At 40.2% G+C, this 25583-nt stretch overlaps 5 protein-coding genes across 5 annotated transcripts; 3 read left to right on the top strand and 2 right to left on the bottom strand.

Moving 5' to 3' along the window:
* Positions 1 to 164: 164 nt before the first annotated feature.
* On the bottom strand, positions 165 to 4931 carry LOC116192911 (ethylene-overproduction protein 1). The gene is made up of 4 exons (XM_031521615.1): positions 1483 to 4931; positions 1089 to 1389; positions 647 to 956; positions 165 to 558 (listed from the first exon to the last, which is right to left on the bottom strand). Exons 1-4 carry the CDS (start codon positions 3480 to 3482, stop codon positions 317 to 319), a joined length of 2853 nt encoding a protein of 950 aa, XP_031377475.1. The 5' UTR covers positions 3483 to 4931; the 3' UTR covers positions 165 to 316.
* A 3519-nt stretch (positions 4932 to 8450) lies between these two features.
* LOC116192912 (nudix hydrolase 15, mitochondrial-like) lies at positions 8451 to 11661 on the top strand. The gene is made up of 4 exons (XM_031521616.1): positions 8451 to 8729; positions 8825 to 8967; positions 10655 to 10774; positions 11225 to 11661. The coding sequence occupies exons 1-4, from the start codon at positions 8708 to 8710 to the stop codon at positions 11486 to 11488; spliced, it is 549 nt and encodes a 182-aa protein (XP_031377476.1). The 5' UTR covers positions 8451 to 8707; the 3' UTR covers positions 11489 to 11661.
* Positions 11662 to 14460: 2799 nt separating this feature from the next.
* LOC116208098 (ammonium transporter 2-like) lies at positions 14461 to 17337 on the top strand. The gene is made up of 4 exons (XM_031541375.1): positions 14461 to 15512; positions 15714 to 15999; positions 16116 to 16219; positions 16701 to 17337. Exons 1-4 carry the CDS (start codon positions 14871 to 14873, stop codon positions 17148 to 17150), a joined length of 1482 nt encoding a protein of 493 aa, XP_031397235.1. The 5' UTR covers positions 14461 to 14870; the 3' UTR covers positions 17151 to 17337.
* A 1839-nt stretch (positions 17338 to 19176) lies between these two features.
* LOC116193146 (receptor-like protein 7) lies at positions 19177 to 21636 on the top strand. The gene has a single exon (XM_031521923.1). It carries the CDS (start codon positions 19177 to 19179, stop codon positions 21634 to 21636), a length of 2460 nt encoding a protein of 819 aa, XP_031377783.1.
* Positions 21637 to 22179: 543 nt separating this feature from the next.
* LOC116195087 (UPF0098 protein CPn_0877/CP_0992/CPj0877/CpB0906) lies at positions 22180 to 23416 on the bottom strand. Its single transcript, XM_031524065.1, has 2 exons — positions 22674 to 23416; positions 22180 to 22570 (listed from the first exon to the last, which is right to left on the bottom strand). Exons 1-2 carry the CDS (start codon positions 23229 to 23231, stop codon positions 22496 to 22498), a joined length of 633 nt encoding a protein of 210 aa, XP_031379925.1. The 5' UTR covers positions 23232 to 23416; the 3' UTR covers positions 22180 to 22495.
* Positions 23417 to 25583: the final 2167 nt, after the last annotated feature.

Raw genomic sequence — 25583 nt, 5'->3', positions numbered from 1 at the left:
CGGGATTATCTGTCGGACAGTATAGTGATTGAATGGTACCCACTAAATACAATCCAAAGAGACATATGTACATGCTATGTGTCAACTCTTCCTTTTATAAACCCTCTTTGCAGTCCTCGCCTCTCAAAGGACATATTAGTAATGATTTCTAGAGGTGGAAACCGTATAGAACATATTTGACTGAATTTGTTGTCCTATCATATGCCTCTCCTGGAGCCATTAAATATACATTAGGCAGGATAAAAAAAAAAAAAAAAAAGGAATTTGCCCAATATAGAAAGATACAGGACATATTTTCACAATTAGCTGGGATGCCCTAACTTTCCCTCGTTTGTCGTTCTTTGAGCCGTTCTTGGGATTTACTACGCAGCTTGAGCGTCTCGGCATGCCCAGGCTCCATGCACAGCGCCGCCTCGCAATCTCTAATAGTGGACGCGAGGTCGCCTATTGAATCGTAAAATGCTGCTCGGAGATGCAGTAACTGCAGGTCGGGCTTGAAAGCTATCGCTCTCGACAGTTCGGTGATCGCCTCAGCTTCTTTGTGGTCGTCCATTAGAACTGTACGAGAACGCCCAAAACGTTAATAGGTCATCTTGGTAGCTAATAGCACGGGATGACAAGGCAAGTCGAATTTAATTTAATTTACCTGCTGCCCTGTATCTATAAGGGTAAGTCCTGAGAGGATCCAACTGAGTTGCGATGCTGAGGTCGCTCTTTGCCATGTCCCGGTCACAGTACTCGGAACGCTTCTCGTATGCGGATGCATTGTTCTGAGCTTTCTCGATTAGCTTGGTCATCTCATCGTAAGCGGCCTTGGTTTGATTTTTCAGGTGGTAAACTCGAGCCAAACCTTGGTGGGCCCGGGTGTGTTTGATGTTGAGAGCATTCATGTAACAATCGGCCGCTTTGTCTAGTTTCTCACAGTCTACATATATACTCCCGAGATTGTTCAGAGCCTGAAATTCGAAAAAAATATGAGAACCTGCCTTAAACTTTGTTAAAATCTTAATTTGCCCCTGGAGTTTGTTCCCCTTCTAAGTTCAGACCCTTCTCTGCCAAGGCAATTAATAGACAAGTTAAGCACTTACTTGTCCCTTTCGAAGGCCATCAGAAGGGCACCTAAGGGCCTCCTCCAGCAATTGGATAACGCTTGAAGATGAAACCTCTGAATCCGAATCATAAGCTGAGTCCGACAGAATGTACGCCTTGAGGAAGTAGGCTTCAAATGATCTCTTGATGGAGATCGATTCCTCAGCCTTGGCCAGGGCTTCCTCGCGGTGACCGGTATCGTATAGGATCCAGCCTTCATAGACAAGCCGTTCGTGTGCAAAGTTTGAGTAGTTTCTAGCTAACCGCAAGCTATGCATTGCTGTTTTCTGACAATTTAACCTGAATGGAACAATATCATGAAAATTACACGGAACACATTATTGTCACAATGTAAAAGTAAATTTGTGTGTCAGATTCATCCATATAACTCACCGTAAAAGTAGGAGCGATTGTCTAAACCGTAACAGACTCTTTCCAGGATCTTTTTCCAGCATGTGGTGCACCACCGCCAGCGAGCCGATATCATCAACACTTGACCATCGGTCATAGAGCTGCATCCAGCAATCAGCCTGGCTCCATTGCTGTGCGTGAGGCTGGAGAAGCTCAACCAGTTGTTCCCCGTGAATTTTCCCGTGGAACATCATGTAGTTTGGTTCCAGTGATAGCAGAGCGCGCACATCCCTCAAGGCCCCATCGTAGTCCTCAAGGGCAATCAAGAACCAGGCACGCAACTCAAGGCAATCGGGGGAAACCTTGAAGCCAATTATCTTGTTGATCTCCGAGATAGCAGCCCCAAGCTTATTCTCCTCTAGCATCAGGACGGCCCGATACTTGTATGGGTAAGTAAGGGTTGGGTCTAAGTCGGTAGCCATATCCAAATCCATCATCTTCTCGTGCCCGAGGCAATACAATGATCTCTCCTGATACATCCACCCTGTTGGCGTGTGATCAGAAATGAGAGTGTTCATCAACTTGTAGGCTGAGTATTTGTGCCCTCGCTTGTACTTGGTCCTTGCGACGCCCACTAATGAATAGAGATGCCCGGCCTCGACCGCTGCCTCAAACCAATTCTGCGCATCCTTGTACTCCTTCCTTTCGAGCATCACCACCCCGAGCTGGTGATAAGCGAGCTGCTTTTGCCACGGATCGCCTGCACACTCGATTAGCCTCTCTAGGAGCATGACAGTCATGTTAGATTTCATGTCATTCTCCATAGCAATATGACTTAAGAGATAGTACAATGCGAAGGAGGAATGTCCTACGAGAGCCAACCTCTCCCTCCTCTCTGGACTACAGAACAACCTCATCACGTTCGGGTTCTGCGTCGAACTAGGCAGCTCCCTCAATACAACCTGCAAGCATGCTGCCACTAGAAGATATCCGGTCTCTTCTAGCCCGTACTCGACCAATATCAAGGCATTGTCAAGGTTGTCCACCAGAGAAGCCAGATAGGAATCACAAGCGCATTTCATCTCCTCACAACAAAACTTGTTTGCGAAAGAGAGGAGCTCTAGGACGAGGGGAGGATCGAATGAGGTTAACCTTCTTGTCCGACTATATATCTCGGCCGCTTTCATTGCATCCACCGAGACCCCATTATGTGAAAAATTAATCTTCTCCCTTCGGGACTCCCTGAAATCTCCATACAACATTGTCTTAAATGGTCCAGAGAGCGACGCCATTTTGTACCTAATGCATCTCACCTCATCATCGCCAATACAAAACGACATGTCGCTATCATCATCGGAAGTTGAGCATTCCGCATCCTCCATCAAGATGTCCTCATCACCCCTAGGAGGTCGGGAGCACATGCAAGAATCATAAGCCGTTTCCGGATTGTAGCCGTGCACTAAGTTAGCCCTAGGGCACTCAATGTTTCGGCCACAGCAATCCATGGATGATGTCCCGATGAGCTCATCCTCTCTCCGTTCGAACCGTAACCATGACGAGAGCATAACCTTCGTGTGAACATCAATGGCATGTTGTCGAGCGGATCGAAGGCTCCGCCGGAACATTTTCGGATCAGGGAACCCCATAAAGAAAGCACATTGCTCGAGATATGCACCCGACTTTTCAGATGGAGGGCAGCTCTCCACATGGCGGGAGGCAGCTGCAAGAGTCTCAACAAAATCAACAGATTTGAGGCACGACTCTATCTCGGGCTCGAGGTTTTCAGTGCCAGGGAGGCCATAGGAGAGCAAAGTCTCGGCCAACAAATGCCGTGCTTGGTTGGATGGCGGATCATAGTTCCGGCTAGATTTCACCCGGATGGAGTTGGCCTTCAGGTGGTCCTGGAGGTGGTGGAAGAGCTTCTCCCTGACACTGCTGCCACTGCCGGAGGTAGGCTCGGAGTTGAGGGTGTAGATTTGAGGGCCTTTGCATCCGTCTACCATCTTCAAGCTACGCATCGTCGCAAACAGGTTGTGTTGCATCGTCTTATGATCAATGAGTTAAATTCAATGATCTGAAACCCGTACCATATAACAAAAAACGAAAAGGTCCCGAATCAATAGGCTTAGGGGAAGAACAACATCACTTTCGGGATCGGGAATTCAAACGGAACAATTCCAAGATAACTAGGTGGGGCCTGCAACACTACCAACGTTTGGATTGATGGGAATGTCACCTGAGAGATGGAGGAAGTGGGGGGGATGGTAATTGCAGGCAAATGGGGGTTGGGACCGGAAATGGTGGATTTCTCTTCCCCTTTTTTTTTAAAAAAAAATTCTTTTCCGGGAAAAATGAGGAAAATGAGACAGAGAGAGAGAGAAATTGGGAGAAGAATGTGGAGGTTAATATGAATGTTCTAAGTTGTAAAGCCAAAGAAACAGAGGTCCAGGAAGACCTTTGAGGCCGTTCCAACGGCCACTCTCCCCTTTTTAATTCTTCCCTTTTCCCTCTCTCCCGTCTCCATTGAATAGATCGTTTTTATTAGTTATTTCTCAAAAAAAAAAAAAGGACAAAAACCAATTTCCTATTAAATCTAAATATAAAGTATCTCTAAAAATGAGAATTCCATTAGTTATTTTTTTCCCATTGGTAATGACACAGTGTTATTATATATGTATTGTTGGAATTTAAGAGCTGGTGAGTGCTCAGAGACAGGACAGGTACAGTTGTGACCAGTGTGAGTCGTGCTGTTGGGTTGCCAAGCTAGCCATTCGAACAATTATATATTACATTACAAAAAATATTTGTGCCATGTATTATATGTTGTGTCATATAATAATATGCATTTCATAGATATATAAATCATCAAATTAATCTGTGAATTGTAGTCTGAATTAACTCATATCATTCTGTGTAATATTGCGTGTTTGTCCTACATATATATCTAACAATCTTCAATGTTGCTCAAGTCTCGGTTCAATCTTGATTGCCACAGTCAGGAACAAGAAATCTACTGCATTAGAGGAATATTAGATTTACGTTCTTCAAAGTTCAGATTTGCAGTGAACTATTAATAATGACATCAGCGGATCGAGATATACTATTAGATCGAAGCTGAAACACGCCCCTGATTATAATCTGCCACATGTATTCTACATCTTTATATGTATTTCTATAGATCATGATGACATATTATAAGAGAGACATCTTTTTAAGATATTTGGTTCTGTTGTTAGATAGGGAGGCAGCAAGGCTTTTTGCAAGGCACGTCGAAAGGTTTTCTTCTCTCTCACTTCCGTTGAAGATTATGATATCATGATATACGTAGGTCAAACAACATTCGTGGCTCTCTGAATTGTCGGGTTAATTTCTTTTCCCTCATCTTTTGCTCCTCCTACTTGAATTTTATAACCAACCAAACCCACAACTTGGATAAATATTGTTGTATGGCAGTCTCATGGCAATAATATTTTCTTTTTGGCAGAAACTAGTAAGGTACTGAGTTTTATCGGGGTGGTTGAGGAAGACAGAGACCATTTGCTCTTTACTCGCGGATCTTACCAAGGGAATTCGGTCAAGTAACCTCAGCAAGCCGGGGATGAGCAGGCAGTTGGCGAACTGGATCTAACTTGAAAGGAAGAAAAATTGATGTCATCTTGAAACTGTTGTGATCTTTTTATATTTATGCGGCCTGACAAGAGAGAAATGCCATAACTTTTCATAACTCTGTTACTGAGACTACGCAAATTGTAAGGCATGTTATTACCTCTGTCAAGGAGAGGATTTTCGTTCTTCCCAATAGACAAAGCAAGGTAGCCAAATCTAATTTAGCTTCCCCTTTGGGTCTTAGAAGGAAGTACATGTTACAATTAGATATCGGATGAGTGTTGTATTATGTACTCTGTATATATTTTTTGACAGTTCAACGGAAGGCAACAAAACTTATCCGAGAAAGAATTTTATCGGGGTGTGGCGCACCATTGATATATTGTCGGAAAACTTGGTACCATCGTATATATAGATGTTTTTGCAGGCCCTATTTATCCAATAGAGAAAATTATATTACTGTATACTTTTTACTATTTGACAGCTATAACTTCAAAGAGTGTCATTTCACTATAACTTTGCCGGTGGAAATAGAAATTAGAAAGCCATGCATCCATTTTATCAAAATAAATCATCATTAAAAAAAAAAAAAGTTGTGATTCGCGCAATGCTTCTCTTCAAGCATTGGTGGTCTTTTCCTGCTTTCCCTTATTCTGCCATCATGACATCCGACTGCTAGGGACATTTATAAGTCTTTCCGACTGATCTTAAGTATTTGACTTGTGTTGCAATTATATATATATATATATATATATATAATTAATTTGACTTCTACCGATTTAAGTTAAGGAATGAAGAAATTATTTTGTGATTAGAGTTTGCAAGATCAAAGGCAGACCATGCATAATACAAAACTAACATAAAACCAACTAACCAAACAAATCCCTTCTAAATCCCCGATTCCGGCTGTCGAGCATTGGTGGTGTCTCTACTGGCCGGCGTGCATTTCCTGCTTTCTCTATTCCTGATAGTACAAAATAGCTAGCTAGCTGAGCTAGACTGTTTGATGGGTGTCCTCACCTGATTTCTCTGGTTCTTGTTGCAGTTCGTGACCGGAGCGTGAACCATTGCAATTGCTGGTGAGGGGACCATGGAAGTGGACTGTCGGGTGGACCTCCGGGTCCGAAGCAGAATCAGATTTGGGGATAGAAAGATTACTGGGGCGTTTTGCGTAAAGGAAAATTATCAGGAAGAGGAAGAAGGAGGTGAAAGATATGATCAGTACTAGCATCATGACCTTTCCATGGGACGCAAAGTTCCGGTCCGTCGAGAGTCGCAGCTCGCGGCCGTCCTTCTGAGGGCTGAAGTTTGGGGCGGTGAGCGGCGCTGATTGTGACATTCTTGCCAAGGAATGCGAAGAAGCTTCCATCCAGCGATCTGAGAAGGGATGAAAACTTGGGATATAATTGAAGTAGGAGGAGAGGAATTGTCTGTTTATATATTTACATATGCTTTAATCAGAGAACCAAAAGGAAAATAAAAGCATCGATGAAACTTTTCCGATTAAACAACCCTTGGATTTTAGATAAATATATATAGAGACGGTTTTCTGTGACAAAACTAATCGTAATTTAGAAATACTGGTTATCTTCACAGAATACTACGTAGATTAATAGTTTCGGGAATTTACCGCAAAATACGAAGCCACAACATCCTAGAGGTCGGGAATTTAGTGTGTGTGTGTGTGTGTGTATATGTATATAGTTCGTCATACATTTGTACGAAGTGATCAACTTGATGACTGATGGAAGTGATATTTGTCATTCGGTATCAATCATAAGTTAGATGATAAGGCACGTATGTAGGGTTTTGGTTTTCGAGTTGTTTTATGTCCATTTGTGCCTGTTCGGAGTCTTTTCGAAGGGATGCACGTATTTGAAAGTGATATAGGATGGTTCCAAGAGAATATGAAGGAGCTACATGCCGTACAGTAAATACAACTATCATGAGAGGGCGTGGGCCTTCCCGGTCAATAAGTCCCGGCTGGCGCGAACGTGCCGCATCTTCAGCATCCTTAAAATGACTCGAGGACTAAGTCGCAAATGATCAATAACCACACAGTGCTCGCTTTTCGATTGGGACAGATTAATTATGCAGTGTTTTTCTTATCTCGGCTACACATATATAGACCAAACTGGCAGAGTATTATAAATCGATGTCCTGTTTTCTCGTAATTATTACCCATAGATGAGCATAGCGACCTCAATCATAACAATGTGAATTTTGATTTCCACACGTGTCTTGATTGCAATGTTTGGCACACATTATTGAAGATGCCACGGGCCCTCAGAATGTGGTACCTTCGGCATAATGACAGGAATTCTCGGGCCTAACCGCTGGCCTACTGAGATATACAATTTTAGGATGTGACAAACAAGATTATAGTTTAGCCCTTAGGTAAGTGCGTCTTTCTCCGGTTATGGCACAAGGCGTCAGAAACTATCAATACGAGGAAATTTATCAGTTTTTTTTTATGTGAATCATAGTATCTGAAAGTCTAATTAAGCTCTAACTAATTCAGTCGAGTCGGGTCGGTCTACTAAGGATTAAAACTCTCCAAGCTTGAATTTTCTGCATTCACAAGGACTCGAACTCGAGACCTTATTTAAGCGAAACAATCGCCGAACCATTTAAACCAATCAACGTTAATAAAGAGACGTAAAAATCTTGATGAAATGACTAATTATTACATGATGAATTCAATTTTCATGAGAAATATCTCCTTTTGTCACGGTGCACATCAACAACTCACGTATCATTTCCTTGTTGGATTTTCTTCCTCGTCGATTTCCTTATTGCCATTACACAATTTGGAATTTTCTCCATCATAACTCGAACTGCAGGAAGGAATTAGTGTCTTGGTTATGCTTCATCCTTTTTGGTGAAACTTCTACTCGCTGTATGGAAAGCATATACAAAGCCACAGCATCCACAAAGTGAAGGCACAACTCGCCGAATTGATATACATAAGTTAAAACAAATTAGCCGGGATCGATATCTACCAGGACCCCTACTTTGCACGCGGTAAGAATTGCAGTCTGGTCCAATTGAACAAGTTGAACAACTTGCTCTTGAGTTCCAGATTAATATTCTCACTTCAACCATCCTTTTCTATAGCGATGAATAAGGCATTTCTAGCTAAGTGGAAGGAGGAAGGATGCGAGCACCAAAGGTACCTTAGAATATTTGTAATTTGAGGCTAAATTGATCTGAAAGCGAAACATAATCAAAAGCTAAAAAGGGAAGCAGGGCAAGGGAACATATTATTCATATTTATTCGAATATATCTTGAGGCCACTGGCTGCATTGTGCCTATGGTCAATGCATACGAAGAATATTCATATTCTTGTACAAGTTGCAGGGGGAATTATAAAATGTTGGCATTGGCAATATAAACCCTTTGGTATAGTACCCGATGTTACTGGTAGTGCACTAAAAATACTCGAGAAGTCTGTCTGAACTCTTTTCGGTTCTAGGGATCAGAAGAAGCAGCCCTACGTGCGGGAAACGACTGATTGGTAAGGTCCTGTCCCATGAAAATGAGGAATTTGAGTTGGTTTCGGTGACTGGAAATGACTCGAAGGAGAGAAGAGCAGCTGTGTTGGTATGTCTCTTGGAGGGCCATGAAGGGGAACTTCGGGTTATACTCACTAAAAGGTCCATGAAGTTGTCTTCTTACCCGGGTAAAAATTTTGTAATCCATGCGCAACTAACTTCAAACAGAAACTCAAAAGAAGAATATATAACTGTTCTAAATTTTATTTTGTTGGAAGTACAGGGGATGTGGCATTGCCAGGTGGGAAGATGGAAGAGAATGATACCGACGACGCCGCGACAGCTTTACGGGAAGCCCTGGAAGAGATTGGCCTGGATCCTAATCTCGTTGAAGTTGCCGCAACTCTTGAGCCCTTCTTCTCCCAGGTTTTCTTAATTCTACTGTGTATGCTTATTACTCCATAATCCATGTGATACCACGGAACGATCTATAGTGGCATATCGTACATTGCCAAAAAATATTACTGACAATCTAGATTATCACCAATTTAGATTACTACTAATTAAACTAGATGATAACACGCGCGTTGCATGGGAAATGTTTTTAATTTTCTCAATTAAAATGATTATTGTATAATACTACATTGATAGTAATCTTATTACGTTGTCATAATTTAGTTTATATTGGGGAGTATTGCTTTTATTCCTCTAAAGTGACAATAAGTAAGTTTAATGTAGGCAGATTGCCCCTCCACGACCTTGTACGGCTCAAGTTAGAATCACATAATCTAAAATATTATTTTAGAAAAACAAAATAATTGGAAAGTATATATTTGAATTGAAAAAAATAGAAGAAACAGAATTTATGAAATTAGCTTTGGAAAATATCTTATAACTTGTGGTTAGATACACATATGATTAATATAGATTATAAAATTAAAATCATAAGAAATAATATATGTTTGTATTCAATATTTAATGGATAGTGTATATTCGGAATTGTAAATATTTTTAACTTCATATGTATCAAATCTTGATTTCTTGAATATGATATCTAGCGTAAAATAAAATTTTCTGAAACTATACAATATTCAATAGGATAAAATAATCATCAGTATCTAATTATTGTTAGAAAATTATTTGCGAAATAGTTAAATATTAAAATAAGGAACTTTTTGGATTCTTAAAATATAAAAATGCAATAATTCTATAAAAATAATTATTTTGGACAAAATAATAAAAATAATTAATGTAATTGTTCATAATATATTTTCTCCAATGTGATAGAGTAATCAATATCGTAACAAAATCTTAATGAAAATTAAAGTTGTTGACTAAATCTCCTAAGAAATATATATAAAAAATTGGATCATCTTTTGTATAAAAATTATTTTTATGTAGGTAAGATGCCATCTCATTGCAGAATAGCATCTATAAGGTCCATCAAATTCCTCACCACTTGAATTTAGAGCACGACTTGGGGAGCTTCGAACACATCTATATGAGAATATTTCCTTCCTTTATAGGAATATAATAATTTATTCAATATAAATCGAAGACGTGGTAGCGTAAGAGAGCTTCATTTTTTATTTTTGATAATATAGCGGCATGAGAATTCAGCTAGGCCATTGTTTATATATATAGAGAGAGAGATATTAGCGGTAACGTTGGAAAGAAGTATTTGGAGATTGCACCAAAGTGGTATAATCCCTCGTGGTGCCTATTCATATTAGCAACCATGACGACAATCAAGATTTTCGGTACTGTGATATAACCAAACACGACAATTTTATAGGCCCAAATAATTTAGTTTGACCTGGCTTGACTAGATTAGTCGCGACCCAATTGAGCTTCCAGATATCAGGGTTCAGATGGAAAAATAATTTAATCTAAAATAACTAATGTTCTACTCAAATTGTTTCATACCAAACGCCAGAAATGAGTTCCATCCCATCAATTCTCTTGGTTAAGGAGATCGTATTACAGGAATAGCTTCTTGTACGCCTGCTGGTAGCATACCTTGATCGACCACTTTCCGCTAGTTTTATATATACACATTTACAATTACACAAAAAAAAAACTCAAGGCCAGGCCCATTGGGCCCCCATTGCAGCATCTTCTGAGGGTTGTCCCCGTGGTGGGCCTGCTTAAAAGCCCAGACGAGTTTGTACCTATACTCAGCTATGATGAGGTGGATGCTATTTTTGAAGTCCCCTTGGAGATGTTCCTGAAGGTAAAATTTAGGGCCTGTTTGGTTTCAAGATGATATTTTAGAATCACAATTTTAATTTAACTCTACCCACTACAATACAAAATAATTCATACAAAGTCAAAGAGTGGGCCTCATTTATACCACTTTTTTCCACAACAAAACAACATAACACATACAAAGTCAAAGGGTGGGCCCCATTTATACCACTCAAAATCAAAATCAAAATCTGATTTTAAAATCCTACTATGAAACCAAAAGCAACCTTATTGTTGTATCACCAATATCATCTGATTATCTGATCTTGCGCTCTCTCTGGCTTCTAGAATAATATATCAACTGAACTAGGACCAATGTGATTTATCACTGGAGTTGTGTTGATGGCGTCAATTTTAGAAACGAATCAAACCGGCATATCAAATATCAATCCTTCATGATATCTAAGTCTTTTAATAATAATTTTACTTTACACAGGATGACAAACACAGGTATGAGGAAAGGGAATGGAGAGGGTGGAAGTACATTCTTCACGCCTTCGATTTCCAATCGAATGGGGAATTGTTTCATGTATGCGGATTAACAGCAAGAATTTTGATACGAGTGGCCTCGATTGTGTACCAACGATCTCCATCCTTCAACATGCAAGCTCCCGACTTCCAGCACTTGCAAGTGGCGCTGGATTTCCCGATAGTTATCATGAATGTCGAAACTGTGTTCTATCTCTCTATTGCTACATAATTGCAAATTACTTCTTGATGTGCTGGCTATTAATCTTTCATGCTCAGATCGTCAGCTATGGATTCCTTTAGATTTTAATAATACCTAGTTACGGAGATGCAAATGATTAGGCTTTGTAATTACTTGACAATAATATGTTAATGTTCGCAAGTCTCTATGACTAAGATGTCGTATTGGTCAATTACCACTTTCTAATTTGGGTTATAAATCATTAAATGGAAAATCAGCTGAAGGAGAGAAGGACTACTAATAACAAAATCTATCTATCTATCTATATATATATATATATAATAAAACACAAGCTGAATTCTCACGCTACACATCATCAAAAATAAGAAATGGAGCTCTCTCGCTTTGTCACATCATCACTTATGTATTAAGAAATTTTTTTTATCATCAATTATGCAATAGAATACATATATTATTTGCATATAACCCAATATAGTATATATTATACACATTAGCTGCTATTCAAGAAATCTTTTATATTGTAACAATCAAACTACCGCTCATATATATTATAGCAATATATAGAGTTGGAGAGCAATATTAATGAGGATTTATAATATTTATAGAGGTTCCCTATATAATATTATTTTCTCAATTAACCATCATCACTTTTTCATAATTATCGAATAATGTATAGATTTTCTAATATAGATAAATGAGATTTTTTTATTATTAATTTTAAATAGTATTAGTAATAAATGGGAACCATTGAATAAAAGTCAAATCAAGAATTGTATGTGCTGCAAAAAAAGAAAAAAAGAAAATGAATGAAGATAAAATCTATGTATATATATATATATATATATATATTGTAGTTGCCGCAACAAATATAGATTACATATTTTTATAAAAAAAGATTTCATATATATATATATAGTTGCCGCGCCAAATTAAATTTATATTAATTAAAATGTTTATATGAAATATATAGTTTTTGTTTTCTGATAATTCAACATGGGTGTATATATATGGTCACCCGCCTTGCCGAGTATCTTTTAAAAGAGAACAATATTCTATATATAAGTTAAACATCTTTTTTTCTCTTCTTCCCAAAATTTTTCTTTTTCATGGTTGAATTTTGATTTGTTAAATGATCTTTTATTTGCAAAGTTGAAATTGATTATCTCAATATTGATTGTTTTCGCAGTATTTCTATTCAATTACATTATGAATGTCGCTTTTGAAATTGTAAGACTTTCTGATTTTTATGCCTTATATATTTCTTTTTTGTTCTTATTTCAGAATTTGATGAAAACCATTTCTCCATAAACTTCGAGTTCGATAGCTATATTTCTTTATTATTTTTCTTTGGTTGAGTTCTGATTCATAGAATGAATCTTTCAATGTAAATTTCAAACTAATTGCTTCGATATTGATTGTTTCATTAATCTTCTCCAAAATTTTCTTTTTCTTAGTTGAAATTTGATTTGTTGAATGGATTTTTTAATGCAAATTCAAAATTTATTATTTGATATTAATGATATGATCTCTATTCGAGTTCCATTATAGATGCCGCTTCAATAATTATAAGACTTTTCTAATTTATATATTTTGAATATTTTTTTATATTTATTTCATAATTTAATGAAAATCTTTTTTTCATGAACTTAGAGTTCAATAGCTTTATTTATTTATTCTTATTCATTGGTTGAAGTTTGATTGGTAGAATTAAATTTTTTAATGCAAAATTTTCAAACTAATTGTTGTGGAATTGCTTTAGTAATTTAAATCCTTCAATTTTTCTTTTTATTAATATTTTATAATTCAATTAACATATTTCTCTCATCAACTTTGAATTTAATATTTTAGTTTATCAATTTATTTTTACAAACTTTGATTTGAGTACTCATAACAATGATACTAAATTAATTTCTATAGTTTTAGATTCTTATTCATCAATTCCTAATTCTACATAAAACTCAATGATTTATATATATATATATATATATATATATATATATCAAATTTTACATTATTTAATGAAACAAATAATTTTTTTATATTTTGAGATTTTTATTTTAAAGTTTATTTAATAATCATCTGCATAACGCGCGGGCCTTCATCGAGTTTATATTAATTTAACAAATTTATTCATTTCCTGTAAAACATTTAACATAGTATTTACATCATTGAATTTCCTCGAGATGCGCGTCCAATAATATTTTAAATATATATTTATTTATTTAAAAGTCTCGAAAAATCTAAAAGGAGGAAATAATCTTTTGGGATGATCTTCTATACTTTTAATAGTGAAAAACGTTTTCATATATTTATTATTCACAGAAAAAAATCATTTCAAAATCATTTTAAAAGCAAAAATGTGTATTTTCAGTTTCGGAAACCCTTATATTTCTATTTCTTATAAATCTATAGAAACCAGTGAGATGATTAAAGACCAAAAAAGTCCTCATTTCCATCAAAGTCCTCCCCGATCAATTTATGAAAAACGTTTATGTTTCCATTTCTCATAAATCTATAGAAACCGTGAGAGATTAAAGTCCAAAAGTCCTCATTTCCATCGAAGTCTTCTCCAATTGATTTAACGATTGACATTTTGCCCAATCGAAGGCTTGAAAAAAGCATCATGGGAACTTCGGAGAATTTGCAACAAAGGACCATCCTTGTGCACATTTATGGCTATTTTCAAATTTGTTCATTAACAATAAAAACTTGAAATCACAACGTGTCTTTAATCTTTTGACTGAAACTAACTTTTGCTCTGATATTGATATGATTCCAATCACTAGAATTTTTGCTCTTTTAAGGTGAAATCGTATATATCCACAACCTATTAATTGATACTAATTTCATTCCGGTTCAGTATAGTCTTGGTTGCGAATATTCTCAACAATCTTTTACATCTGAAAATAAACAAACTCGCTTGATTGATATGAAAAGTATAATCTCGGTAAAAACTGGGAAAATGGGAAAAGAAATGTTTTATCCATTATGTGCATAGATATGAAAACGGAGATCTTAGCAAAGTCGCAAAGTGCAAAATCCTTGGATTCACTAAATTCCTAACTAAATAAAGCAAAGACTACAGCTTCCAAATCCAGTCAGATAAGTCTTCCCTCAAGGAGATGGCATTGCCGAATCCGAGTGAAAATTAATCTTAGTCAGTAAATTCAGAATATTTGGTGATTTTGCCGAAGTAGGATAAAAGGGTCACCCTCGAGTCGTCGCTTCTGGCTTGCGCCTTAGTAGTCTTCTCTTGGTACGAAGGAAAGAACCTTCCATAAGACTTTTGGTTACGGATCCCACAACATCATCACACTTTATAAATCCACCGACTCACGCCCGCCAGAAGTGCACATATACATCAAATTCCGCATCCGAATAGGCCGATCTTGCTCTGTCGCTGCTGCCTCCGATGGCCACCCCGGAGGCATACGGAACCAACCTCCCTTCAGTCCCGTCATGGCTGAACAAGGGGGACAACGCCTGGCAGATGACTGCCGCGACACTGGTGGGCCTCCAGAGCATGCCGGGCCTGGTCATCCTCTACGCCAGCATGGTCAAGAAGAAGTGGGCTGTCAACTCCGCCTTCATGGCCCTCTACGCCTTCGCCGCCGTCCTCATCTTATGGGTCCTCCTGTGCTACCGCATGGCCTTCGGCGACGCCCTCCTCCCCTTCTGGGGCAAGGGAGCCCCTGCTCTTGGGCAGAGCTTCCTCGTCCGCCGCGCCAAAGTCCCTGAGACCGTCCGCCACCACCAGGACGGCTCCATCAAGAAGCCCGCCACCGAGCCTTTCTATCCGATGGCCACTCTAGTCTACTTCCAGTTCACGTTCGCCGCCATCACCATGATCCTACTGGCAGGGTCGGTCCTGGGCCGGATGAACATCCTTGCCTGGATGGCCTTTGTGCCCCTCTGGCTGGTATTCTCCTACACCGTCGGTGCATACAGCCTCTGGGGGGGCGGCTTCCTCTACCAATGGGGTGTAATTGACTACTCCGGCGGCTATGTCATCCACCTCGCCTCCGGGATCGCCGGCTTCACTGCAGCCTACTGGGTAAACTATCGATATCATGAAACAGTCATTTTCTTTTTTAATCTAATACTTTTTCTAAATCACTTCATTCATTAGCATGTGCACACATCCAACAAAAATACATTTAATCATGCAAATGGGAATAACTTAGTCAGGATCAACTAATGCGAACGAGATGTTAATGTGGTTTTTTAAGTTTCATTAATATATGATTATTCTCAGGTTGGGCCGAGGCTGAAGAGTGACAGAGAAAGGTTCCCGCCCAACAACGTCCTTCTTATGCTGGCGGGTGCGGGTCTCCTATGGATGGGATGGTCTGGGTTTAACGGCGGGGCTCCCTATGCTGCCAATATCGACGCATCCGTGGCCGTCCTCAACACGAACATCTGTGCGGCCACGAGCCTCCTCATATGGACATCGCTTGATGTCATCTTCTTCGGAAAACCATCGGTCATCGGAGCCATCCAGGGAATGATGACCGGGCTTGCCTGTATCACTCCCGGCGCTGGTAAGTCTCTGTCCTAGTGTTAAACAACCAAGATATATCCGTAGGCAACTCAACTTGTCGTGCATCTTATAGCTAAATTACAGTTATGAATTAATGGATTGAATCGATATGGGCAGGGGTGGTGCAGTCATGGGCGGCGATAGTGATCGGAGTGCTTTCCGGTAGCGTGCCGTGGGTGTCGATGATGATCCTTCACAAGAAATCCACTCTTCTACAAAAGGCATGACCTCTTTACTATGTTACGTACTTTAAGGCAGCTCATTTACATTTACACATGACATTGATACGTTCCACGAATATGGACCTAGCTACATCGTTAAATTCATCACGAGATACTGGTATATGTCAACATCGGTCGTTTATTAATTCGTGGGCAACTATTCAAAAATATTTTAGAGGAATTGACTTGGCTAAAAGGGGCGAAAGTGGAGGTAGATAGGCTGCTAATTACATAATTAATGTCTCCCTACTTTCCGCTCGTTGAATTTTCCAGCAAAAAAGAATTGTCCACTTCCCATTGTAGTACTGTACGTCAATGTACCCATCCAAGTTGAATCTTAAATGACACATTGATGAAAAGTCAACTTTGTTGTCTATATAATTAGGAGGGGGAAAAAAAAAGAAGCTATTGTCAAGTGTCACATCGTATTTGTTTCATAAGATTTGGAATAATGACCCTCCGTGATCGATATTGCATAAAGGTCGATGATACTCTAGGGGTGTTCCACACCCATGCGGTTGCCGGACTCATGGGAGGGCTTCTAACGGGGCTCTTCGCCGATCCGGCTTTGTGCGAGCTGATCGCACCGATCCCAGACTCGAGGGGAGCATTCTATGGGGGAAGCGGCAGGATACAGTTCCTGAAGCAGATCGTGGCGGCCTTGTTCGTGATTGGCTGGAACATAGTTTCCACATCTGCGATTTGCCTGGCCATAAAGTTGTTTGTGCCCTTGAGGATGCCCGATGAGCAGCTCATGATTGGAGATGATGCGGTCCACGGTGAGGAGGCCTATGCTCTCTGGGGCGACGGGGACAAGTACGACCCCACGAACTCGAGTAACTGGCCCGGGCAGTCCTTCCCGGAGGCCAACCCGATTAACATGGCCTCGCCTTATATCAACGTGGCTAGAGGTGTGACGGTCAACTTGTAACTCAAACGTAGCGGTGAATTGCGATTCCCTTGTACAAGTGGGAAACCATGAGTATTGAATTTGGGAAAATTTTAGCTGACAAGTGAGAGTGGGATTTCGATAAGTGCCTGTAAATATTTTTCTTTTTCCTGTCCAAGTTGTAATTCCATTGACATTTGATTGTTAAATTGTTTTTTTGTTAGGTAGAGTGTCAAATTGTTCATTTACTAATTAGTCCTCCCAGTCCTGGACGCACGATTCTCTCGCTGTCTTTCTGCAACCACAGAGTTCTTATTTCAAAAAAATTGGTTCGATTATTTTAACCCTTATAAAATTTATAGATTATTGTTAAAACTAAATTATTGAGGTAATAAAGTAATAGAGTAATAATTTTTTTAAAAAAATATGAGATTTTAATTATGACAAAATTCAACTTAAGGGAAAATAGTGGGCATTATTAAATAAAATTTTATTTTAATAATATAATAATCCTCTCACGAGCGCAAACTCCCTCGTTTTTGTGGTTGTTTTTCTCGAGACATCTTTTTAAGTCCTTCTAAAATTTGCTTATTTAATAAAATTGCATAATAGAGAAGATACTGGAGGAGATTTTTGAGAATACTGAGTAGTGGATCTTTTAAAATATTTACTTTTTATTGTTTATCTTAAAAATATGAGAGATTTTGGTAATTTTTGTATATAGTAAAGTTTAATCTTTGAAAAAGGGGTGGCAATTACAAAATAATTTTTTTTCTTGCAAATTGCTCCAGCCTTTTGGACTTCAGGAGGCCCATTGACCCTATGGCCTAGAGCCTTTCTTTTCATTTTGTTGGTGAATCACAGAAGACTAACTAGACTCAGCCGAAAGAGAGAAAAAATAACTAGACATGCACGGGGTCAGGTCAATTCATTGTTCTCTTCCATTCGCATTCTTCATATACGAGAATTCGTATGTACGATTATACGCATAGCCTCTGTAGTACGGGTCACGATCTAGTGGATATTTATATTATCATCATAACCAGAACTAAATGGCCAACAATAATGTCGGATATTGCAATAATCAAGAAGGAGAATTCAAAGTCTAGCTAAGACCAATTATTTAGCCGCCATAGATGGCCACAACGACGGTCCTCTCTTACCCTTTGAGGTCCTCCGCTAATGAAGCCAACTAATGGAGCCAAGGGAATATATATATATATATATATATATGAGCTCATACTGTTCTTGGGAAGCACCTCTGCTTAATAGGATTCATTGGTCTCATCAACGAACAAGAGATGTTTCAATCTGCAATATATATCCTATTGTATTCGGTACACCAAATTTGCTTGTGTGAGAAGACGATAAAGAAAACCGGCTCTTCAGTGACAAATTTCAGGAACTGGGCTTATGATATGCATAGAATGTGAAGGGAATAAAGAAATTGAAAGGTACGAATGTTGATTGGTTCAAGCGGTTCGACGCTTGTTTCACTTAAGTACGGTTTCGAATTTGAATTCTTGTGAATGCAGAAAATCTATGTTGGGAGAATTTTACTGATTTGGCTCGATTAGATTAGTCGGAATTTTCACACTAAAAAAAGAAAATGAAAGGTGGTCAAAGGGTCAAACTTTAGTTTTTCTCACGCGCATACAATTGACTCCAATCTGATCACATGCTCCAGGACTTCCATGCCTTAAATGTCTCTCCTAAGTTCCAAAAGGAAAATCTTTCTCCGTTCTTGAAGATTCGTTTCTCCCTTTACTGAGCCGACTTCGCTCGACTAGATTAGTCGGTTTTTCACGCTGAAAAAAGAAAATGAAAGGTGGTCAATGGGTCAAACTTTAGTTTTTTCCCACGCACATGCAATTGACTCCTATCTGATCATATGCCGCAGACTTCCACGCCTTAAGGGTGTGTTTATTTTTTAAAAAAATTTCAACTCAACTCAACTCCACTTATTTTCAATTCAACATCACAATCATTACTTTTTTTATTTTTAAATTTTTTATAATCTTTCAATTCAATTTTTAATATTAAATTGGCAAAGCTCGAGGTGCTAAGCATGTCCAACTGCCTCCTGTCAGGTCCCATTGATTCATCTCTTTTGCATCTCCAGTCCCTAACTGAGATTCGTCTTGGGAGTAACAAGCTGTCCACTGGGATTCCCGAGTTCATCACAGATTTGTCTAACTTGACATCATTGAGTCTGAGCTTTGCTGGAATTCATGGAGAGCTTCCTCACAAGTTAATCCAATCACCAAAGCTCCAGACTCTTGACTTGTCATATAATTCACTCCTCCATGGTTCTTTGCCCGAATTTCCCAAAAACAGTGCCCTTCAAACATTAATTCTTAGTTTCACAGGTATTTCGGGGATGTTACCAGATTCCATTGGGAACCTTGAGAATTTGACTAGAATAGAAATGCTACATTGCAGTATCAGTGGATGGATCCCCAGCTCGATGACAAACCTCTTTAAATTAGTCTATTTGGACTTGTCATTCAACAACTTAACAGGTCCAATCCCATCTTTCAGTATGTCCAAGAATCTGACGCAGATCACTTTATCTCACAATAATTTAGCTGGTGAAATTACGTCCACCCGCTGGGAATATCTTGAGAAACTTGTAGATCTCAACTTGAGGTCCAATTCAATGGAGGGCAGGATTCCCTCATCCCTACTTGCACTTCCATCGATTCGGAAGATACAACTCAACAGCAACAAATTTTCGGGTCGACTTAGTGAATCTCGAGAATTCTCGTCTTATCAACTGGATACGCTTGAGTTGAGCGACAACCGCCTGGAAGGTCCGATACCAATGCCCATCTTTGGCCTGCAACAGCTGAGGGTGCTTGCACTTTCTTCTAATAAGTTCACTGGTTTCTTGGATCTTTATCAGATCCTGCAAAACAGCAGTCTTGCTCATCTTGATCTCTCCTACAACAACTTGTCTGTTGATTACGCGAGTACCAGTTCTGAGATGGGATCTTTTCTCCGGATGGCAACGTTAAACTTGGCTTCCTGTCAGTTGAAAGTTTTTCCTTCTTTTTTGTCGAACCAAACACACCTCGCATTTCTAGACTTATCCAACAACGAACTTGAAGGTGCAATACCCAAATGGATATCGAATCTTGACGGGCTTCAGTATCTCAATCTTTCATATAATCTCCTTGAGGACAGAGAAATGACTGTCCATAATCTCTCTTTGTATCTCACCACCCTAGACGTTCATTCAAACAAGCTCCAAGGCCAATTGCCACCCTTGCCACAGTTTGCTGCTTATTTGGACTACTCGAGCAACAACTTCAGCTCAGCTATTCCAGATGATATAGGCGATGACCTGCTTTTCACTATGTTCTTCTCTCTGTCGAGGAATAATCTCCATGGCATCATCCCTGAATCAATCTGCCAGGTTTTATATCTTCAAGTACTGGATCTATCCAACAATTATTTGACAGGACCAATTCCCTCATGCATGCTGACCAAGTACCTAAACGTTCCCAATCTCCGCAATAACAACTTGAATGGGAGAATTCCTGATAGTTTTCCGCGAACAAGCGCTTTGAAAAGCTTGGATCTCAGCGATAATCGACTGGAAGGGAAGCTTCCAATGTCTCTGTCAAACTGCAAGATGCTAGAGCTTTTGGACATTCGGGAAAATCACATCAATGATGTCTTCCCATGCCAGTTGAAGAACATCTCAAGCCTGCGCGTACTCGTCCTACGATCCAATCAGTTTTCGGGTTCAATTGGATGTCATGGTAGCTGTGATGCCTGGGAGAAGCTTCAGATTGTCGACCTTGCAAACAATAACTTCAGCGGCAAGCTACCAAGGGAATGCCTTGCCACTTGGCAGGCAATGAAGGCAACCGGAGAACGAACTCACATCCAAGTCCCAGTTATGGAGCTGTCAGGGTTGTATTACCCGGAGGCAGTCGCCATCACAGTGAAAGGCCTGCAGCTGGAACTCGTGAAGATTCTAACGGTGTTCACTTCGATCGACTTCTCAAGCAACAGGATCGAGGGCACAATACCGGAACTAGTGGGGGATCTCAAGGCTCTTCATCTGCTCAACCTGTCCCATAATGCACTCTCGGGACCAATTCCATCGTCTCTAGGAAATCTGCACGGGCTTGAATCCTTGGACCTCTCTTCGAACCGTCTCAGTGGTGGGATACCCCCTGCGCTCGCGGATCTCAATTTCCTGTCGGTACTGAATCTCTCGCAAAATCAACTGGTTGGGAGCATCCCGGCAAGTAAGCAGTTCCTGACATTTACATCAAGCTCTTATAGAGGCAACGCCGAACTCTGTGGGCCGCCTTTGACTCAGAGTTGCACGATCGCCAAGGATCCAGAAGCTACGTCGGAATCAGAGTCCGAAAGCACGGATGCAAGTGTGGTGTCATATTGGCATTTCGTGATTGTGGGATTCGGAGCAGGACTTGGAGTTTCTGTAACATCTCTTACCCCCGGAATAGAGGTGAGCAATGGCTTGATGCCCTTGCGGGCAAGATACTTGTGAAAGTTTTTGCAATGTTGAAGTTCCGCTAGGATTGTCAAGTAACATATGTTTCCCTACCTTCAGTTCACTTGGACTGCTTAAATAAAATTTGAAGTGCAGGTTCTTATGTGCTTTTACACCTTCGCAAATCCATTACATAAACTGACTGAACCGCTGCGAAACGTGTTGCACTGTCTAGCCATCAATAAGGAGCAAGGCAGAGGACAAGGGACGGGTTCTTTGATCTTGCATCTTAAGCGTTCATTAAGCAGTAAAATAAAGAGCAGAATACACAGAATAGAACCATAATTCATGATTGGGATGATGATTAGCAGTCATTCATATTTGATATGTGCTTATCAACTGGGCTGTAAATAAGCAACTTGACTAGTGCAATTCTTCAGCTTCCTAGAAAGATATCTCGGGACAGGAATTTCCATGTCCATGGTGATTTTGAAGTGCAAGAAGAGGGAGAAGAAAGCAATGTTCATCAAGGGAAGTTGAAAGGGCGTCTTAGGAAAAATTCTAAGATACAACGAGAAATTCTAAGATACAATCATCATATGGTGCAATCGTTCGAGCAACAAATGTTGCTCATTAAACCATATGTCAAACATATCCGAATGCCAATGGAAAATCTTCTTTTACATATCGTCAAACATTTCGTGATGCCAATAGGAAATCTTTTTTCACCAGTTCCACTTCCGGTTCTGTTCCATGCCCTACCCAATGGAATGACAGAGACAAAATGAGAGAATATGCTAGTAATCAGAATTATTATTCATCAAGCCTTACAATATCCGGAATTCTACAGACTGCACCCATCCTCCGATCAACGTTAAAACTAACACTGCCCGTAGCCGGAAAAAAAAGTCAGAAATCAGAATCTTGCGATCAGAACGGCTTCCCCGAGGACATGCCCATCTATGGCCTCCAGCAATTTCTCCTTGGTCACCTGCATCAATCATTCAATCAATAAGCCCATTTCAGCCCAATGACAAAGCCCAACACCAGGCTTTTCGCCCCCAATCTATATGGACAGACGATTATGTACGTACCTTGTGACCCAAGTGAAGCATGGAGTCCAGGGCGTAGAGCTTGAACTCGAACCGGTGCCCGTGGTTGGGCAGCACCGGGCCCCGCCACCCGGGGACCTTGTTGTCGTTGTAGCCCTCCTGGATCCCTGCGTAGTCCTTGCCCGCCTTCTCCCCCTTCCCGGAGAAGCCCTCTGGGAAGCCCTTGGGGTTGGGCGGGATGTTCGCGACGACCCAGCAGGTCCATGGCACGATGGGGCTGCTCGGGTCGGGGGCGTCGATGTCCTGCACGACCAGGGCCAGGGATTCGGTCCCATCAGGAACGTTGTACCACTCGAGCGGCGGGGACACGTTCTTGAGCGCCCCCTGCCCCTCGTCGGTGAACTTCCTGGGAAGGCGCCCCTCGTGGTTGATCGCCAGCGACACCAACCGAAACTCGTCGCTCGCCATCTTCCGATTGATTGATTCTGACGACTCCGATAAGCTAGCACGCTGAAGCTGGTCTCTTCCAACCTGTTTTGCTTCCCTCGGTTGCGTTCTGTTAGGTCGACCTCGTCGTCGTGTTGTGGCGTAGTTATTCATATTTTATAAAGAAGGGGTACGGTGGGACTGTGGCGGCAAGGAGGAGGCGACCCGTAGGATGGAGAAGCTACGTGCAGCAGTGAGAAGGTACGAGAGGGAAGTGGGGAAGGGAAGGGAAGGGACGCGTGGGTCGACAGGTGGATGGCTGTCAGAGGTCTCATGGAGATAGAGGGGAACAATTCTTTCTCGACTGAACTGTTTTTGGTTCATGGCATGCAAATCATCGGGATAGTTCTAACCGAGCAGACTAAACCATAAAGGATCAGAGACATGGGAAAAACAAGGGGAAGGGTCTAGTGGTCTTTTCCCTGGTTTCAGCTTTACAATTTGGAAACCAATGACCAGAATAGAAGTCAAATGCATCATGTATACTAACTTTCACGTTATTCTATTTCTATTCTCTTCTCTCGCACCGAGCAGGTCATTTAATTGCTAGATAGATCTTTGTCAAATTGAACTGTCCGTTTGAGCTACGAAAATGTTGGGTGGATGAAGAGTGAAACTTGGACGATAAGTTAAACTGTATGTAGGGCAGAGCATCGATCGATCGATGTTGGCAGTGTTATGAGCTCCCCCACTAGAATGTCAGTGTCACAGAAAATCCTGATCCAGTTGGGTACAGAAATCCTGCTTCTTTCTTTCTCTATTACGTAACGTTTCCGTTGTTGTTTTCGATTCTTTTTCTTTTTTCCCCCAGTGAATGATGGTCCAAAGACTCCGAACCCCAAAAAAAAAAATTAAGTTACACAAAAACATGCATGGAGACCCCCAATAAAATCACAAGAAAGGTTGCAAATGCCTTCGGATGAAGAATAAAGGATATGAAGGACCCAAAAATTTTCAGAGATTTTTTCCGAGCAAGGCAGTCTGGATGCACGTTTCCTTCCCAAATGTGGAGCATCAACGAAGAGAGATGCAATGCCTGTGAACACTATCCGCGGTAACGAAAACGCCTAACTACTTTGGAATCAATCTCTGCCATAATAAAATGATGGCCAAGAGCCTTCACTGTTACATCTAAAGCAAACTCACCAATGTTGCTCTACTTTCTGAAAGATTTACCGAAAAATTATACTCACGCATAATAACAACACTCATCTTACTAATTAAGCACCTAAACTCAGGGCACGATTTAAGAGAGCATATGTATGTGATTTTCCGAACAAGATGCAATCACGTTCTTCACTTACTAAGAACTTTATCAACTTATGATATTATATCAGGTTGGATCATCACTCATCAGCAAGCAAAAAGATGATGTTTGTGATTGAGATGAGAAGACGGGGGTAAAGCTGGGTAAATTTGGTCGAACAAGTTAAAATGATTAGAGGGGGTTGGGTTACGTTGTGTTCTACATTTTCTACCAACTCCCACACGTGAAAGCCGGAGATTTCACTCCTCTGATTTGCTTCCTGCCCCTCCCTCCTTCCCTCCCTTTGCCGTCACTTCACTTTGTATTATTTTGTTCAGGTCTCAACAGGAAATTTTAAATTTACTTGTCCCCATTTTACATGTCTCAACAGGAAAACAAATTTTCTTCCTACGCGCACTTCAGTTTTTTCCGACCTCCATGCGAAGGTCGCTTATACGCGGACAGTCCATAAAGGCATTCATGACAATTGGATCAGTATTTAGGAGTGGAACATGCACTGATCCTACGAATATGGAGGTCTCATGACCCGCCCAATGCATGGACCGTAGAACTTTCCCATACGAGTGACTTTGAAGTATAAAGAAAGAGTCAACAACAGGAATTTAGCCAACGATGGGTTGTGTTTTCCCAAGTTTTTCGTCAGGGATTTGTCAGTTACAGAAACGTGAAACATAAACAGAGTCCAAGATTGTGCAGTTTCATATTTATTGGAGCCTAGACGACGGAACGCTATTGTATATGTTAACTCATGGAAGAGTAAGAAGTATAAATGAAGGCTTGTCCAATTTCTCTCGGGAGATCGATTGGAGCAAAGATAGATAAATTCAATCTAATATCCTCGAAGTAAAGATTGATTCTCTTTTGGATTTTTCAACCTACATGCTACATAATTTTAGTATTGGCAAGTTCAAGGACCATATAAAAGGAGGTTAATCACCTTTGGTGATAGCAAGCTAACACTCGCAAGCTATGAACTGTAAAGGTTTCTGTTGGAGAAGTCTTGCATTAAGCCCAGATTATGGAAACTCGAAGATCCAAGCGAGGAAGAAATCGGGTGAAAATCTTGTTTCCTATATTTTAGAGATTTCTTGTAACCTCATAAGATGAAATATCCTAGGAAATATTCTAGGAGAGATATTATGATATATACTCTTGTAAGTCTATATATGGGGTCTTGTACGAGTTGTAAAAGGTGCCTC

The sequence above is a fragment of the Punica granatum genome, chromosome 1, assembly GCF_007655135.1.
Source record: "Punica granatum isolate Tunisia-2019 chromosome 1, ASM765513v2, whole genome shotgun sequence".
NCBI lineage: Eukaryota > Viridiplantae > Streptophyta > Magnoliopsida > Myrtales > Lythraceae > Punica > Punica granatum.
This window is presented reverse-complemented; position numbering and strand designations above follow the sequence as displayed.